The 16,595-nt window shown below is 43.6% G+C and overlaps 1 protein-coding gene across 1 annotated transcript in view; it reads left to right on the top strand.

Annotated features, from left to right (window-relative positions):
• The window catches only part of LOC310764420 (piezo-type mechanosensitive ion channel component 2-like), a 66,816-nt gene that overhangs the window by 37,905 nt on the left and 12,316 nt on the right, over positions 1-16,595 (top strand). The window contains exons 28-42 of the mRNA XM_083618259.1: positions 581-743; positions 1,285-1,374; positions 2,017-2,108; positions 2,695-2,766; positions 3,832-3,944; positions 5,028-5,136; positions 5,490-5,561; positions 6,510-6,679; positions 7,392-7,558; positions 8,308-8,553; positions 10,018-10,276; positions 11,956-12,144; positions 13,481-13,664; positions 14,276-14,402; positions 16,083-16,230. Of these exons, the coding sequence (XP_083474385.1) occupies positions 581-743; positions 1,285-1,374; positions 2,017-2,108; positions 2,695-2,766; positions 3,832-3,944; positions 5,028-5,136; positions 5,490-5,561; positions 6,510-6,679; positions 7,392-7,558; positions 8,308-8,553; positions 10,018-10,276; positions 11,956-12,144; positions 13,481-13,664; positions 14,276-14,402; positions 16,083-16,230 (2,201 nt within the window). The remainder of the gene's footprint in view (positions 1-580; positions 744-1,284; positions 1,375-2,016; positions 2,109-2,694; positions 2,767-3,831; positions 3,945-5,027; positions 5,137-5,489; positions 5,562-6,509; positions 6,680-7,391; positions 7,559-8,307; positions 8,554-10,017; positions 10,277-11,955; positions 12,145-13,480; positions 13,665-14,275; positions 14,403-16,082; positions 16,231-16,595) is intronic.

Genomic DNA, 16,595 nt, shown 5'->3' with positions numbered 1-16,595 from the left:
GTTGAACACCCTGCTTTAATGAAAGTGTGAGCTAATATTTAGATTTTTGCATGCATTTTTACCTAATATACATATTTTTGCAAGCAATTATCTCTAATATAATGGACTATTTTTATTAATATATTCATTTTTATGTACACTTTCCCTGATATATGTACTTTTATACACATCATTTGCCTAGAGAACTGCACTGCAAAAGTCAGAGAAGTGCAGATTTCAATGCATAGCTGCATTTCATTTTGTGTGTGTGTGTGTGTCTGTGTGTCTGTGTTCAAATGCAGATTAGATACTTGCATAAATAGACAACCTGACCTGTGCTCCACATTGCTTGTATGCCAAATTCCCCATTGATGATCATCAGTGAACTTCAACTACGGACAATGACACAAAGATCTGAAATTGAAGCTTCAATTTGCTTCTTTCCCAGCAGTTATTGGCCATGTTTTGTCACCCCTACAAAATCGAAGGGTCATCCCTGGCCTCCACATTGAATAGCATAATTAGAACACTAAGGAAACTGCATGAACCACTCACATCCTGGCCACCTGGAGAATATGTTGTGTGTTTTCCTCTTATCTAGACCCACCTGAGGATGAAATATGCGAACTGCCTGAGAAGGAAGCAGGAATAACCTGGGATGCGATATGTTTCACTTTCCTGCTAATCCAGCGTAGAATTTTTACTAGCTACTACTACCTCTATGTTGTTGCAGATCTTAAGGCTGCCAAGACCTTGGCCTTCAGGTATGTGGCAAAGATGTATGAAGTTCGAACAAGATTGCAGATTGTTATTGAGATAGGAGATGGAATCAATGCTACAGACTGAAGACCAATTCGCACAACCAAGTTGGTAGGATGAATAAGTGACCTGGGTGGAACTGGGCTGTTGAAGAGTCAGTTGACCTAGATTGCTCCTTTGCTGTGAGATGTAGGCCTTTCTTATAAGATACTGGAATAGTGTGATTTGTGGCCTCCTTGTGCCTAGATCGTATGCTGCTTAAACAACATGACTTTGGTAGGAAGCAATTGGACATGTTAGGCAACTGGTGGGGTTGCATCTCTCTCAACCATATTGGTTGTCAAAACCACATGATTCCTTTCTTACATGGGTTTCTGGAGCAGTATGGGTTCCTACCACTGAAGAATAGCTCCCATGCTAGGAAAGTAAGATTAGATTTCATCCTTCAGAAATAAGAAACATGAAGTTGGCTTTTCTTACCAGTTTGCATCCAAATGTGACTTATAAGGGAGATAAGATGGTTTCAAAATTGTCTCATACATGCAGAGGAGCCGAGCTGTTTGAAGTAAAGCTTAAAAAGGTGGTGGAACTCAGGACGGAAGAAGAGAGAAAATCAATGCAAACCATGAAGAAGCAGTAAGTCTTTCAACCTCAACATTTATTTACAGAATTGTATAACAATCGACTCAGAAGTGGTTGAGAAGGCAACTGCAACGTATTTCTGTTTCTTTTCTGAACCTCTAAAATACAGTCTGTGTATTAAAATGAGCTAGTGAAACAGAGAGATGGTTGAATAGTACTTAAAAAGGACAGCATCTTGGACAGATACTGAAATTGACTAATACTGACTTGCAGTGTGGTCTGTGTATAGTATGAACTTAGCTGCTCAGGGCATCTCTGGGAAGGTACACATTTGTCAGTGATATGAATTCCTTGCAGTTCTGGATATATGGGCCCTGCTTCTGGTCTCTGTGGGTCACAATGCTGGTCACAAGTTGTTTTTTTTAAAAAAATCGCCCTCCACCTGTTTTGCTCCATTATCTCTGTGAAAGAGATGAAGAGCACTTAAAGGTGCTGGATGGGAGCTGGTGATCTCTTCTCTAATAAATGCCACGCCCCCAAGTAATAGGCAAGTCTTGATCTTATTACATAATAAGCCCATTCAGGGTGTAACGTGAGAATGTCTGCTTGCTGCTGTGTTTGAAAGCAAGCTCTGTGAATGAATTGCGGAGGACCAAAAGCAAAGGCAGTGTTTGTTTTTCTGTGGGGAATCTATAGGCTGGAGCTGATCAAACCAAAGAGAAATCTCACCACCTTGGAGAAATGGGTGCCAGAAGCTGTGCAAGAGTCTGAAAAAGCAGAGGATTCAGGTGGAAAACATTTGTTTTGTTTTTAAATGGCATGTATCTTGCAATGTAACTTATTAGAAAATGATAAATGGCTGCTTAATGGTTTCCAGTGCTTCATCACTTTCCTCATTGCAGAAAGTCCATTTTTTTGGGGGGAGGGGCAGGGTTCAGGTCATGGTGCAAGAGCTCCAATTCCACTTTAATTGCACGACCTAAATTTGCTGGTATGTAGGATTGAGCTACACCCCAAAACAGTGGCAGTCCGGAAGCAATAAAAGTTTGCATAATGTGTTGTTTGTTGGCTAGCCTTAGGAAGAGGCAATGAGCTATGGAAGGAGGTCAATGAAGGAAATTTTATGGAGCCCCTTCTGCCTTCTGCAGTTGCCCACACACTTTGAAGTCTGTCTTTGTAATCAAGTGGCTTAGAAACTATACAGAAAGGAGGATTTCCATTCTTGAGTTTGATCTCTTTTCAGAAACGCTGGGGGCAGACCTCTTATGTTGCCTTCTCTTCATGAATCATGTGTGGGGTTGCAGGGCATGCTTTAACTGCCTGTCCATGGGAACATTTTATTGAGCAGTTTTTTCCCCCTGGACTCTTTTGCAGAGGATGATGCTAACAAGAAGGAGAATGAAGGCAAGAAGACATGGTGGCAACCATGGGTCACTCACACTTCAAGTAAATCTCCTGTGGCTGCCTTAGTGTGACACCTTGTCCCCTTGCAGCTAAAGTTTTCTATTCAAAAACCACTGTTTGACCAATATTTTAGCCCAGGGTTGGAGAACCTGTGGGCCTTCGAATGTCATTGGACTACAACTCCATTCATCCCTGATCATTGGTCATGCTGGCTGGGAATGATGGGAGGTGGAGTCCAACAACACTCCATAACTTCCCCATCCAGGCTATACGTTGCTTCGTTGACTTCGTTGTTTGGATTGCAAAATCCAAACAATTAATTGGTTAGATCAATTAATCAAACAACGTTGGCTTGATCAAGAAGATAATGCTGATTAGCTGAGCAGCAGATTTATTTATTTATGTAAGTAGCATGCAAAACCCACAGGGTTCCCCCAGTAGCTAACATTCAAAGATATACTGCCTTTGAACCTGAAGATTCCATTTAGCTCTCTTGGTTAAAAATGGCCAATAGACCTTTCTTCTATTAATGGGTCTACTCCCCTTTTAGAACCAGTGACCAGCATTACATCTTGTTGCAGTCACTTCCATAGGTAGGCCATTGCATCCCAGAGACTGACATGCAGCTACATATTAAATTAAATTAAAATCAACATGTCGACATGTATTGACATTTCCCCATTATTCTTCAGCCCCAAAGGGGCTGGTCTTAGGGAAGGTCTTAGAACTATTCTGAAAGGTCCTCTGACCTGCACAGTGGTGGTTCTGCAGTGCAATAGTTACCCATTAACATCTTTGAACTCACTCTCAGATGGCTGAGGTGTGGACTTCTGTCATCTTCTTGGCGCAGTAGGCTGGGTGGAAGAGGAAGTTCTAATATGTTTTAGTGGCTGCAAAGAAAAGAAAAAACCACTTTGAAACTTTTAAAAGCACTCAAGCAGTGTACAAATTTTATGGAATAAGTATGAAACCAGGGGTGGGTAGGTTTGAAACCAGCGGGGGTGAATAGATGCACGGTGGCAAGTATGAAAGGAATGTGTGGTGGCTTAGAGTTCCACAAGACTTTTCAAGTTCTTGGTTTTGTCTGCTTCCTACCTTAAATTTCAGTGGTTCGAAGTGGGAGCTATTACCTCTTTGAGACAGATAGCGAGGAAGAAGAGGAACAGGGTCCCACTGAAAAGAGTGAGAAGGAATCTCTGAAGAAGAAAACAGCATTCCAGGTGTGTGGTAATTCTTCCAGAAGAGCAAAAAGAGCTGCGTTGAGGCCAGGGAGACAGAACTTCGGGAATAAGGGCAAAGGGAATCATCCTGCCAATGGGAAGTGTGGACTGTGAGGATAAAATTCATTCATAAAAAGCAAAGGTAGTCCCACTTATCCAGAACAACCCCCCACCCCAAATCCAAAGCTGGGTGCAACACAATATATTGGCAAGCTTTTGAGTGGCCCAGAACTCTTCATTAGTCAGGATGTTACACAAAACAGGGGGGGGGGGTAGAAGGGGTGTGTGGGAGAAACAAATGCAAAAAGTGTTGAATATTGTAGCTGTCCTGCATCTGCAATCCCTTCACTATGGCAAAGACGCATAATTAAGATTAGGACTTCATTGCACCTAGTATTTTATTATATGAACTCAGTCCCAGACAGAAACTCTTTGCACCTCTGCTCTGCTCAGCAAAGCATGGTCAACATAGGAGAGACTGGGACAGGGCAAACAGGATCCGAGCAGGAAGAGCAAAGAGTCTGTGCTGCATTTTGGATCTTTGAAGAGGATGCAGGGAAGGTGCCATAGACCATTGTGGCGACTGCAGGTGCTCCTGTCCTAGATTTCTAAAAAGGTAAAGGGACCCCTGACCATTAAGTCCAGTCGTGGCCGACTCTGGGGTTGCGGCATTCATCTCGCTTTATTGGCCGAGGGAGCCGGCGTACAGCTTCCGGGTCATGTGGCCAGCATGACTAAGCCGCTTCTGGAAAACCAGAGCAGCGCACGGAAACGCCATTTACCTTCCCGCCGGAGCAGTACCTATTTATCTACTTGCACATTGACGTGCTTTCGAACTGCTAGGTTGGCAGGAGCAGGGACCGAGCAACGGGAGCTCACCCCGTCATGGGGATTTGAACCGCCAACCTTCTGATCAGCAAGTCCTAGGCTCTGTGGTTTAACCCACAACGCCACCCGCGCCCCTGTCCTAGATTTCTACCTCAAAGTTAAATCCAGGCAGAAATGATGTAGTTTGATGGACTCTCCCCTTGCCTCACTCCCACCCTAAAGAACTGTTGAATAACAAGCTTCACTTTTTTGCAGCTTGCCTATGAAGCCTGGATCACCAGTTCAAAGTCAGCTCTAAAGATGAGGGAGCTGGATGAAATCAGGGACCAAGGGAAGGAGGAGCAACAGCAGTGCCAATTGGCAGGTAGTGGAAATGATACTTGTAAACCACTTTAGAAGCCACCTTGGCAATTCAGCAGTATACAAATAAATATGTGTTATATTAATGACAGGCAGATACCCTAAACATGAGGTACAGTCTCGCCTGGGCTTTACTACTTCAGACTGGAGGTGTGTGTGTGTCAATTTTTTTTTATGTTTCCACCCTTTAAAAAAATTCCTGCGTGTGGAAAGCTAGATTCCTCTTCCCCTTGCATCTTTCTCAGTAAATTTCCAGTGGCAAAAACTGGAATTTCTGTGTCACACACCACGGAAGGCGTAGGGTTGGGTTCACAATTCTGGGATGCTCTTCCAATGTGTTGTTCTGCTGTGCTTCAGCCAACGTGAAAATGGAATCCTGGGAAGGAAATCTGGAGAAGTCAGCCCCAGAAGAGGACTTGGATGAGCCAGGTGATTAATTCCTCTGCATATCTACCTATGAAATATTTGGCGTGCTATTGCTTTGGAAGGAAAGGAAGAGTCAGAGCCTCAATATGGTACTGGCAATTACTCTTAATCAAATGGGGACGGTTCTTGTAAAATGCCCAGTGTTTTTCCGCTGATGACAACTTTCGTCGGGGACTGTAGCTCGGCGGTACAGAGCATCTGTTCATGCCCATGTGTATAAGTGTTGATAATTATCAGGATTCCTGCAAACGTGGAGGGGAAATGTAACTCTTTCCTCACCTGTGGCCCTGAGGAAAATCCCTTTTCTTTATAATACAATAAAATAGCAATGCGTGCAGACCTCCAAAAACTAAGGTTCACTGGAAATGCAGCTGATTCCCTTGGAAAACAAGGCATATCTCTGTTTGTGGTGTTTTTATTTATATAGACTTGTTATAATTTCCATTATTTCTGAAGTCTGGAATGTATCTCTAATGTCTCTGCCCGCCCCCTTGCCTTTATATTTCTTACCTGTTTTCTGTGATGATTTTGTTCTAAGCTTGATTTTGCATTTTAATTTAAATAAAAACAAAACATCATAAAATACTGGTTGGTTAAAAAGGAAGAAAACATAATATTGCAAAGTCCTGTCTAAGCAATACTGTTTTCAGAAGATATCTGAAAGAAGGCAGAGATGGGATGAGACTCAGATAGTAATCATTGGTGTGAGGGAATAGAATTGTTAGAAAGTTGTCCCCATTTTCATCTGTGAAATGAGGAAGAGTAGAGATTTCTCCAAGTAAAAAAATAAAACAAAGCATTTGCACTGCCAAACAAGCCATCTCCAATCTTGGGAGAACTTCAGATGCTGCAGTTGATGCAGAATATGGGGGTGAAGTTTCAGGCGTACAAAAGATATTTTGGGTTGCGTCAAGGCTCTTGGAGATTCTTACATGTGCTTTCTCTTCTCAGCAGAAAACATCGTTCAAAGAGCAACCAACATTGTTAAGTTCACTTGGGTTTTTATCCAAGCGTTGCTGGATGACACCACAGAGGCACTGAATTCCCTTTGTAAAGATAACCTGGATGTAGCAAATGTGCTGAGGATAGAAAAGTGCATGATTTGGCGGGAGATTCAGAAGGTAAGCTCTCCAGACCTTGACACTGTTTCCTGGTTTAGAAAAGCAAGCAGGAGCAGATCAAGTCGGAAGAGTACAGCATACAGATTCTGGATCACATCCTTAAGTCCCACCCACTGAATTAGTTTCTCAGCTTCCAGGGTCTGGTTGGAATGTCCTCTGAAGAGCTGAAATCTCCAAAGCAAACAATTCAGAATATAGTAACAGCTTTTATAGAGTGTTGTATCCAATCAGGGGTGCAAATCAGTGGTACCTGCAGGGGCCCAGGTAAGCCATTCCCCACATCATCGATCACATAACACTACACTACACACACCCACACACACCATTTGAATGGTAATGCTCATCAACTTTGCAGGCCCCTGGCCCTCTCAAATGTTATGGGGGGGGGACTGAAGTTGACTCCTATGTCTCCAGTGCTTCACATGCTGAATCCTGCTCATGCAACAGGACTTACTCCTCCTCTGGAGCAGATTGTATGTATGTGTGCACGGGGAGAGGGAAATTCCATTGTGTAAGCAGAAGTGTACTGTGTTAGCGGAACAGCAGCGTTAGCTACAATCCTAAGTCTTTCTAAAACCCAAGGTCTTTATGCAAAACCTCACTTGCTGTTCACTCTGAATGAGCTCTAAAGAGCAGTTTTCCCCAGGTGACAGCAGTAGGGCAAGAGGAAGAATTAGTAAGCCCTAACTAACTAACTAGTTTTTCTTTTAAGGGAAAAGTGGCCTCAGCGGACATTGTCCTTCAGTATTATAACCTGGAGAAAACCCAACCAGATTATGAAAAAAGTGAAGCTGAAACAGAGATGAATGAGAGCAAGAACAGGTCACCCCAATGCCCACTTGGAGAGTATGTGGACCCATCCCTCGTGCAGCTCCGCAGGTGAATAGTAACTTGTTGCCGACAGTTGGAAATGCCCAACAAATTCCCTTGCTGTGACTTTTCCTTTATTCATTTCTCTTTATTCAGCAAGAGCCTAGAGAGAAGTCTTTAGTTGTGAACTCTGAGGGCTGGAACTCTGTGAGGGGGATGTTGTTGTTTAGTCGTTTAGTGGTGTCCGACTCTTCATGACCCCATGGACCAGAGCACGCCAGGCACTCCTGTCTTCCACTGCCTCCCGCAGTTTGGTCAAACTCATGCTGGTAGCTTCGAGAACACTGTCCAACCATCTCATCCTCTGTCCTCCCCTTCTCCTTGTGCCCTCCATCTTTCCCAACATCAGGGTCTTTTCCAGGGAGTCTTCTCTTCTCATGAGGTGGCCAAAGTACTGGAGCCTCAGCTTCAGGATCTGTCCTTCCAGTGAGCACTCAGGGCTTATTTCCTTAAGAATGGATAGGTTTGATCTTCTTGCAGTCCATGGGACTCTCAAGAGTCTCCTCCAGCACCATAATTCAAAAGCATCAATTCTTCGGCGATCAGCCTTCTTTATGGTCCAGCTCTCACGTCCATGCATCACTACTGGGAAAACCATAGCTTTAGGGTCTCCTAACAACACCCAGCACCCTCGACAAACTAGAGTTTCCAGGAGGGAAGCCATTGCTGTTTAAAGTGGTGTAAGAGTGCTTTAAATGTCTAGTGCAGGTGGGACCTTACTGACTTGGATGTTGATGTTTTCTGCCTTTGGGGAGCAGGAGATCCAGCGATGCTTCTAGGGGTGTGACTGGAAATGAGAAGGTGGAAGAAGGGAGCCACAATGGGCCCCACCCGCAAGGGCTCACTTCAGCATCTTCCTGTACAGAATTTCCCAGCTGGGGCTCCTCTTCATCAGTAATGGAAGGATCTACACATTCCCTATTTGTGAGAAGTGAAGAATCAGGTGCATTGCCATCGAGCAATGTTCCTGCTGCAATGACAGCCAGTGAATGGCTCCTGAACAGGCAAGAAGCTTATTGCAATTAAGCATCAACTAACTGAGTATACCGGAGCGATGGGGAGCCTGTGGCTATCCAGATTTTGCTAGATTTGCAACTAGGGACAGGGGGAGAAATTTCAGCTCAGTTTGTGTTTAAAAAGGGAAACCTGCCTAATTTGCACTTCCTGAAGCATTTCACGAACCGAAATGCAGCTGCAACTCACGTCGGTTGTGCAAAGCAGTTCTTTAGCCAAGTAACGTGTAAAAAACCAAATGCGCGTGCTAGGGGGAAGCATGAATAAAAATGCATGTGTGAGTGAAAATAGCATGCAAAAGTACTTCATATTAGGGGACATTGCTTCCAAAAATGTGGATTGGGCAAAACCCGTTCCCAAGATCGTAAGTGATTTGCTTTATCTAATGCATGCTCTTTATTAATGTGGGATTTGAGCTTTTAAATATTTTGTGCCATGTAATAACTACAATATGATAAATGAACAAGTATATATTTACCTTCATGAATAATTTATATCCGTCTTCTCCAAACTGGCGCCTTTGATATCATAGAATCGTAGAATTGTAGAGCTGGAAGGGACCCCGAGGGTCATCTAGTCCAACCCCCTGCTATGCAGGAATCTTGGCTAAAGCATCCATGGCAGATGGCCACCCAACCTCTGCTTAAAAACCACCACTGAAAGAGAGTCTACCACCTTCCAAAGGAGTCCTTTCCACTGTTGAGCAGCTCTTACTGTCAGAAAGTTCTTCCTGATGTGCATTCAGAAGCTCCTTTCTTGTTACTGGCCTCAGTCCAGTATATCTGAAGGAGCGTCTCCACCCCAATCATTCTGCCTGAGGTCCAGTGCTGAGGGCCTTCTGGTGGTTCCCTCACTGTGAGAAGCCAAATTACAGGGAACCAGGCAGAGGGCCTTCTCGGTAGTGGCACCCGCCCTGCGGAACACTCTCCCACCAGATGTCAGAGAACAACTACTAACCTTTTAGAAGACATCTGAAAGCAGCCCTGTTTAGGGAAGCTTTTAATGTTTGATGTATTACTGTATTTTAATATTTGGTTGGAAGCTGCCCAGAGTGGCTGGGGAGGCCCAGCCAGATGGGCGGGGTATAAATATATTATTATTATTATTATTATTATTATTATTATTATTATTATTATTATTATTATTTGAATCCATCGGTTTGGGTCCTACCATCTGCAGCAGGAGCAAACAAGCTTGCTCCATCCTCCATATGATTCCCCTTTAGATATTTGAAGATGGCTATCAAATATTTTGGAGTACTCCTATGAGCCCCAGCCACGACAGCTGATAGCAGCTGCAGGCCAAGACACCAGGTTGGGGAAATCTGTTTTATATTCTGCCCCAGTCTAATCTAACTGCGCAACTAGTTCTAAAATGTACAAGCCAGTGGACATGCCTTTTTCAACAAATGGAAATAATCTACATTTCATTTTTTGTCTGTTTATGTCATACAGGGTATTTCATGACAATGAGCTGGAGCAGTCAGATAAGTTCTACCAGAGCCTTCCCAGGCCCCTGAAGCTGGGAGTTGCTTTGTACAATGCTATGGTGTCTAAGTCAGAAATGCTGTGTTATTTTGTGATCATTCTAAACCACATGGTCTCCGCATCCATCCTCACTTTGGTTCTACCTATCCTGATATTTCTGTGGGCCATGCTGTCTATTCCAAGGCCTACAAAATTCTTCTGGATGACAGCCATCATTTACACTGAGGTGAGTGTTCAGTAGATCCTGCATAATGGCTAAGTGATATTCTCATCTGTGTGTTGTTCTGCTAGTCTTCCTAGAAGTTTTAGCCTCTGACTTGGGAGCCCTACTGCAGATATTAATATTGTGCAGCTTGAAGTCATAGGGTGAATAAAAACCGGGTCATCTTAGAATAAAAATTGTCCAGACTAAAATGTTTCCAAAGCTTTACTAACACAACTTTATTCAAACAGAGCATAAAATAATAATGATACATCCAAATAGTTGCATAAAATCATGTGCTTGTCCATGCACAGGTCCAGCTTCTTAAAAATATCAAATTACTCCAAACAGACCTGAAATCAAGTGTCTTTCTCTCCAGACATAGACTCCATTAGCCTGCATTCCAGCCTGAGGCTGTTTTCTCCAGGAGAGACCCATTTGCACACCTTTCTTCTCTGGTGACTGAGAACAAAGGACCACCCCTTCAAAATGGAGATTTGCAACTGAATAACCGTACCATGTGATCTAAGGTTAAACACTACATAAGAGAGTAGCAGATAAACATCCTAAGTTAATTATCAACCCATTAGGCACTCAGAGAGCTCTTCTTAGCTTCAATTGAATTTCAATGGAACAGAGTCATTTTCCATTTCAATGTACAATTAAACAATTATACTTAACAATCTCTTCCTCCATTGAAGAGCTACTTGTTGCAACTAGGAACAAAGGATATTATAGGACAGCACAAGGAACCTTTTTGAGCCTCAGGCTCATCTTCCTTTGGTGTCCACTTTCCAAGAGATTCATGTCAGCAGTGGTTGGGACCAAAAATGGGGGCTAGGCCATGCTTCTGGGGGGGTCAGTTGTGGTTCTCTAAGCATCTCTATCTGGCCTTCTGTACTAAGATAATATTTACATTTGTTGCTCTACCCACTAGCCCCTACCATCACTGGTATGTTGTCCAGAAGCGAATGCAGCCTTTGTGCTGTCAGAGGTTCCCCATTCCTGATATATAGGAGAGGATGGCAACCTGGCAACCCACTCTGCCACATAAGGGAGGATGGGAAACCTTATTCCAACCCTCTTCCTCAATCTAGGCACCTTGATTGATGGGACCCAGGTGCTTGGGCTTTTGTATCCCTGCTAAAGGCATTGGGAAATAAATTTGTTTAAGGGCATCCAGCATGCCCTGTGTCAAACAGATAGAGCAGAAACTTATATATCACAGTTGAATCCAGCAAGAAGAGGAAGAAGAAGAAGAGGAGGAGGAGGAGGAGGAGGAGGAGTTTGGATTTGATATCCCACTTTATCACTAACCTAGGGAGTCTCAAAGCAGCTAACAATCTCCTTTTCCCTTCCTTCCCCACAACAAACACTCTGTGAGGTGAGTGAGGCTGAGAGATTTCAGAGAGTGTGACTAGCAGCTGCATGTGGAGGAGCGGGGACACGAACCCGGTTCACCAGATTACGAGTCCACTACTCTTAACCACTACACCACACTAGCAAGGGCACGTGTTGAACGTGTTATCTGGGCCTCATACAATTTCTGCGGAACTTTTCTGAAAATGAAATTGTCAAATAAATGGGATAAATGCAGGGGGTCGATTTCTCATAATAAAATTGGGTTGCGTTCCCATATTCCCAGCCCTTTGCCTTTGGAATCCAGCATCTTTGAGGACTGTGCACTTTCCTTCCCTTGCCAGGTAACAGTTGTGGTCAAATACTTTTCTCAGTTTGGATTCTTTCCTTGGACCACCAAGGCCTATTGTGGGGTCTATGGGGAAGAGCCGCTTGCTTTGCCTAATATTGCTGGGATCGAGAAGAAGGATGGCTACGTGCACTTTGATCTGGTTCAACTGCTGGCCTTGTTCTTCCACAGGTATAACCTGAAGGTAATGCCACCCGTTCTTTTATGGAGCTATTTTAGAGCACAGACTCATTAACACTTATTCAAGGGAGGATTCATCATAAGTAGGGATGGGCAAAATTCATCAGTTTTTATTTCTCTCGGCTTCTCATTTTCCAGTCTTAAATTCAGTGGTTCACATTTCTATATTATTACAGTCTTACCTTGGTTGTCAAACGCATTGGTACTTGGATGTTTTAGCTCCCAAACATCGCAAACCCAGAAGTGAGTGTTCCAGTTTGCAAACGTTCTTTGGAACCCAAACGTCTGATGGGGCTTCCATAGCTTCCGATTGGCTGCAGGAGCTTTCTGCAGCCAATTCGAAAGCCGCAGCTTGGTTTCTGAATGTTTTGGAAGTTGAACGGACTTCCAGAACGGATTCTGTTCGACTTCCAAGGTACCACTGTATTATTATCTTGCCACTTATGTTTATTTCCATTGAAAGGTCAGATTCTGATGGCAGCATGGGTAGGCAAGGGGGCTATCCAAACCCAAGGTCCACTTGGATGAGTGGATCTCCTGGCTCAATCAGAGATACACCAATGTAACTCCCTCATCCTGGCTCAGCTGACTGAATCAATACTGGCAGATCTTACTGTTAGGATTCATTCCCTGTGTTGCAGTCATGGGATTGTTTTTATCACATGACGGTGTATGTTTCCATTCCACATTGTGGGAAGTGACGGAGACAGGATATTTTATTACTGTGTTTCCGTGATGTAGGATTTTTGTCCTTTGTCCTTTCTCTTTGCTGTCTGATGCTGAAGAGGAAGGAGCTGAGTTACGATGCTCCAAGTGTGTATATGTAAATAATCATAGTTTAGCCAAATTGCTGCGCTACTGAGTCTGAATGCTGACTGCCTATACTCTGCTGATCCTGAAATGTGCTGATACCTCTTGGTATCAGTCGCTATGATATTCGGGCAGGAGAAAGATTTTGAATCTCCCAAAAGAACTACCAGGAGGGAGAGAACATGCCAGTCAGGCATGTGTAGGACCTCATGTGTAGGACCTCCTGACACTTACGCCAGCATGAGCCCTGAAATATTGGTGTTCTTGGGGATCCTCCCTGCTAACCTAAGAGGGTTGTTGTTGTTGTTGTTGTTGTTGTGGGGATGAACCTTGAGGAGGAAAGGTAGGATACAAAAGTAATAATAGATAAACACAGAGACATCTCCGGAGAGGACACTGTCAATGAGTTGAGGGGCCTCAGACCTCAGTCTCAAGCAACTCTCTGCTAATCTGTCATCGTCTCTTGCTTCCTCAAGCAGTTTGTGGTCCCTGTGTTTCACTGATGTGTTTCACTGTACTGCATTCTACAGTGCTATGGACTTTGGGATTCCAAAGGGGTCAGTATACCAGATGCTGAAGAAAAGAACCTGGCAGGGAGGCAAAAGAAGAAAAGGCACAGGGGCCATCTGAAGGAACGTCCATCTGGATCAGGAGGAAACTATTCTTCTAGATACCCAAGTCCCTCCAGGGCCACCACCACGAGTGTTAATGAAGGTAGTTGGGTTCTATGTTATATAAATCAAGCACTGCTTGAGTTGTTTCTTTTGGTTTCCCCATGTATTTCTTATCAGTTAAAAAAAACGGTGAGCAAAATTTTATTCCAAAAGTGTGGCCAAGAGGAAAAAGTTTGGGAAACAATACTGAGCTAATGGACTCTAGATGAAGCAACTTCCTATGTTCTTGGGATCTTTCAATGAATTGTTTGTGTCTGTTGTGTTCCTGCTCCACCTCCTCCTGCTTTTACGGCTGATTGGCCATCCACCCTTTTCTTCCCTGTTTCTCTGAACTTCTTTTACACATACGAAACAGAAAACTTGACCTCCCTGTGTTCATTAAACTGTTGCGGTGCCAGCATTTGTGGGGGGAGACCCCTGGGGCAGAAATTGGCAGAAGAGCTTCCATTTTAATATTATGCAGAGGTCACTGGAAGCGATGCTTGGAGGACTGGCGGCACGGATAACGTGACTGAGTTGGTGGCGGATCAAGTGTTTTGTGTTTTGTGGATGGACCCCACATGAGTTGGTGAGAGCCTAAAATGAGGTATTGCTCTCGTGAAACGAATGCTTCCCAGATAGAGAGCTGTGATTAACTTTCCTTTTTGGCAGACAAAACTCTGGAGGAAGCCAAGAAGAAATGGAGCCTTTTCAGGAAAAAACCCACTGGCGGGAAGAGACTTACTAAAGCAGCAATGAAACAGCAGATGATGAAGGCAAAGAAGCTGCTGGTTAAAATGTAAATTGGGATTTTATTTTTATTTTTTAAAAATCTATTTAGAAAGTGAGATGTTGCAACATGAATGAACAGAGCTGGGGGCAAGATGGTGGGTGGGTGGGAATACGGGTGTCATCAATGGACCTTCCACTCCCTGTAATAGACTGTGCTGCTGACATCTGTGTGTTAATGGTGGCTGGTGCCCTTTGGGATGCGTAGAGCCAGGAGGTCAACAGTAGGTGGCGCCACAGCCAATGTGAGGCAAAGCTATGCAGTGGCTGGAACTGTCAATTGTGGTTCTCTCAGTTTCTCATTTTCCTAGTCATGAATTCAGTTGTCCACATTTCTGCAGCAATCTGCAACATTTAGCTTTTTTAAAAAAGAAATCCTTGTGAAAATTCATCAGCGTTTTAGTGCAAATTTCCCATTTAATATTTTTGTATTCAGTGTTGACATAGGAAGCCATTTTCCCAGGCAGTGTTCCCTAATATAACGCATTTTGCGTGTGTGGTATTCATGAGTATATGCATTTTTATTTATACACTTCCCCTTGTATATGTACACTTTGATTGGAGAACTACATTGCAAAATTTGGAGTAGTGTGACTTTCAAAGGACAGCTGCACTTCGGTTCACATATTGGTTGAGGAAGTGTAATGGGGCTTTCCACCCCCCACCCAGTGCCTGCAAAATTGGCTCAGGGGGTGGGAGAGCCCCCAGAACAGGGAACAAAGGGAAGAGTAGGGGGGGGGTTGTTCCATCTGCAAAGCTGCAATGTCCGCACAGATGAATGATTGGAACAGCACAATGTTAAATTCCACGTAGTTGGTTATATTTAAAAGGCTATCTTTCGGTACTCTGTGAATGTTGTTGTTGTTTAGTCGTTTAGTCGTGTCCGACTTTGTGACCCCATGGACCAGAGCACGCCAGGCACTCCTGTCTTCCACTGCCTCCCGCAGTTTGGTCAAACTCATGCTGGTAGCCTTGAGAACACTGTCCAACCATCTCGTCCTCTGTTGTCCCCTTCTCCTTGTGCCCTCCATCTTTCCCAACATCAGGGTCTTTTCCAGGGAGTCTTCTCTTCTCATGAGGTGGCCAAAGTATTGGAGCCTCAGCTTCAGGATCTGTCCTTCCAGTGAGCACTCAGGGCTGATTTCCTTCAGAATGGAGAGGTTTGATCTTCTTGCAGTCCATGGGATTCTCAGGAGTCTCTGTGAATACGAGTATTTAAAGACGAAGCAGTCCAAAAAGTTTGTGAAAGTGCTTGATATGCTTTCTCTTGGGAATATTTGTGACTAAAGGATTCTCCTTTCAGCCCTAGAGCTTTATGGGTGTGTGACACTGCGGTCAAAGCAACAACGCTGTACTTCTAAAGCCCGCTCGTAGCACTATAAGAGTCACGACTTCACCTCAATGCAATTTGTTAAGGGTGCTGTTAGGACTTCCTTAACAAGATGCATTTCTGAAGATTTTTGCGTAGTGCGGGGAGCCCTTAAAGTGGTAGAAGAGAGATTTTTAAAGTATGGTATGGATGTGACCAGGTTCTTACGAGCTACAGTGGATGATTCACGAATACAGCCGAACTCTTTGTTGCTAGACATGCAGCATACATTCCACTGAGCTTTCAGAAAGTAAGTGACCCTTTTGAAAAACACGACTCTCCTTTTCAACTGGACTGACCTAGATAAATTTTCACTTGCAGCGCTCTTCAGATATACCGGCCCATAAGGCAATTCTTCTACGACATTATTCATCCAGAGTGCAGCCTAATCTGTGACGTTTATGCACTCATGTTCCTGGTTGATGTGATTAATTTTATTATTGTCATCTTCGGCTACTGGGCTTTCGGTGTAAGTATCAGCTCGCCTTGCTAATTACTAAAGCAACAGGTGCCTTGAATGTTTGCCAATTGGCTTGAAGCCACTCCTCCACAATGCCTGATGTGTAGGAGTTATTTGTTGTATTTATTTATTTCCTAAAATTTACACGCCACTTGATTGTAATTTTTTTTAAAAAAAACCAAACAAACCTCAAAGCAGTTTACCAAAAGATAAAGCCATAAAATTAAGAAAGATTTGCAGCAATAGTTTAAAACATACAGAAAGTCAAAATTCACATCATTTTTTTTTCTAGGTAGGCTTGTCTAAACAAGAATGTTTTTAGGTAAAGGTAAAGGGACCCCTGACCGTTAGGTCCAGTCGTGGCCGAATCTTGG

The sequence above is a fragment of the Podarcis filfolensis genome, assembly GCF_964270895.1.
Source record: "Podarcis filfolensis genome assembly, chromosome: 6".
NCBI classification, from domain to species: Eukaryota; Metazoa; Chordata; class Lepidosauria; order Squamata; family Lacertidae; genus Podarcis; species Podarcis filfolensis.
The sequence above is the reverse complement of the archived record's forward strand: the minus strand, read 5'-3'. Positions and strand labels throughout refer to the sequence as shown.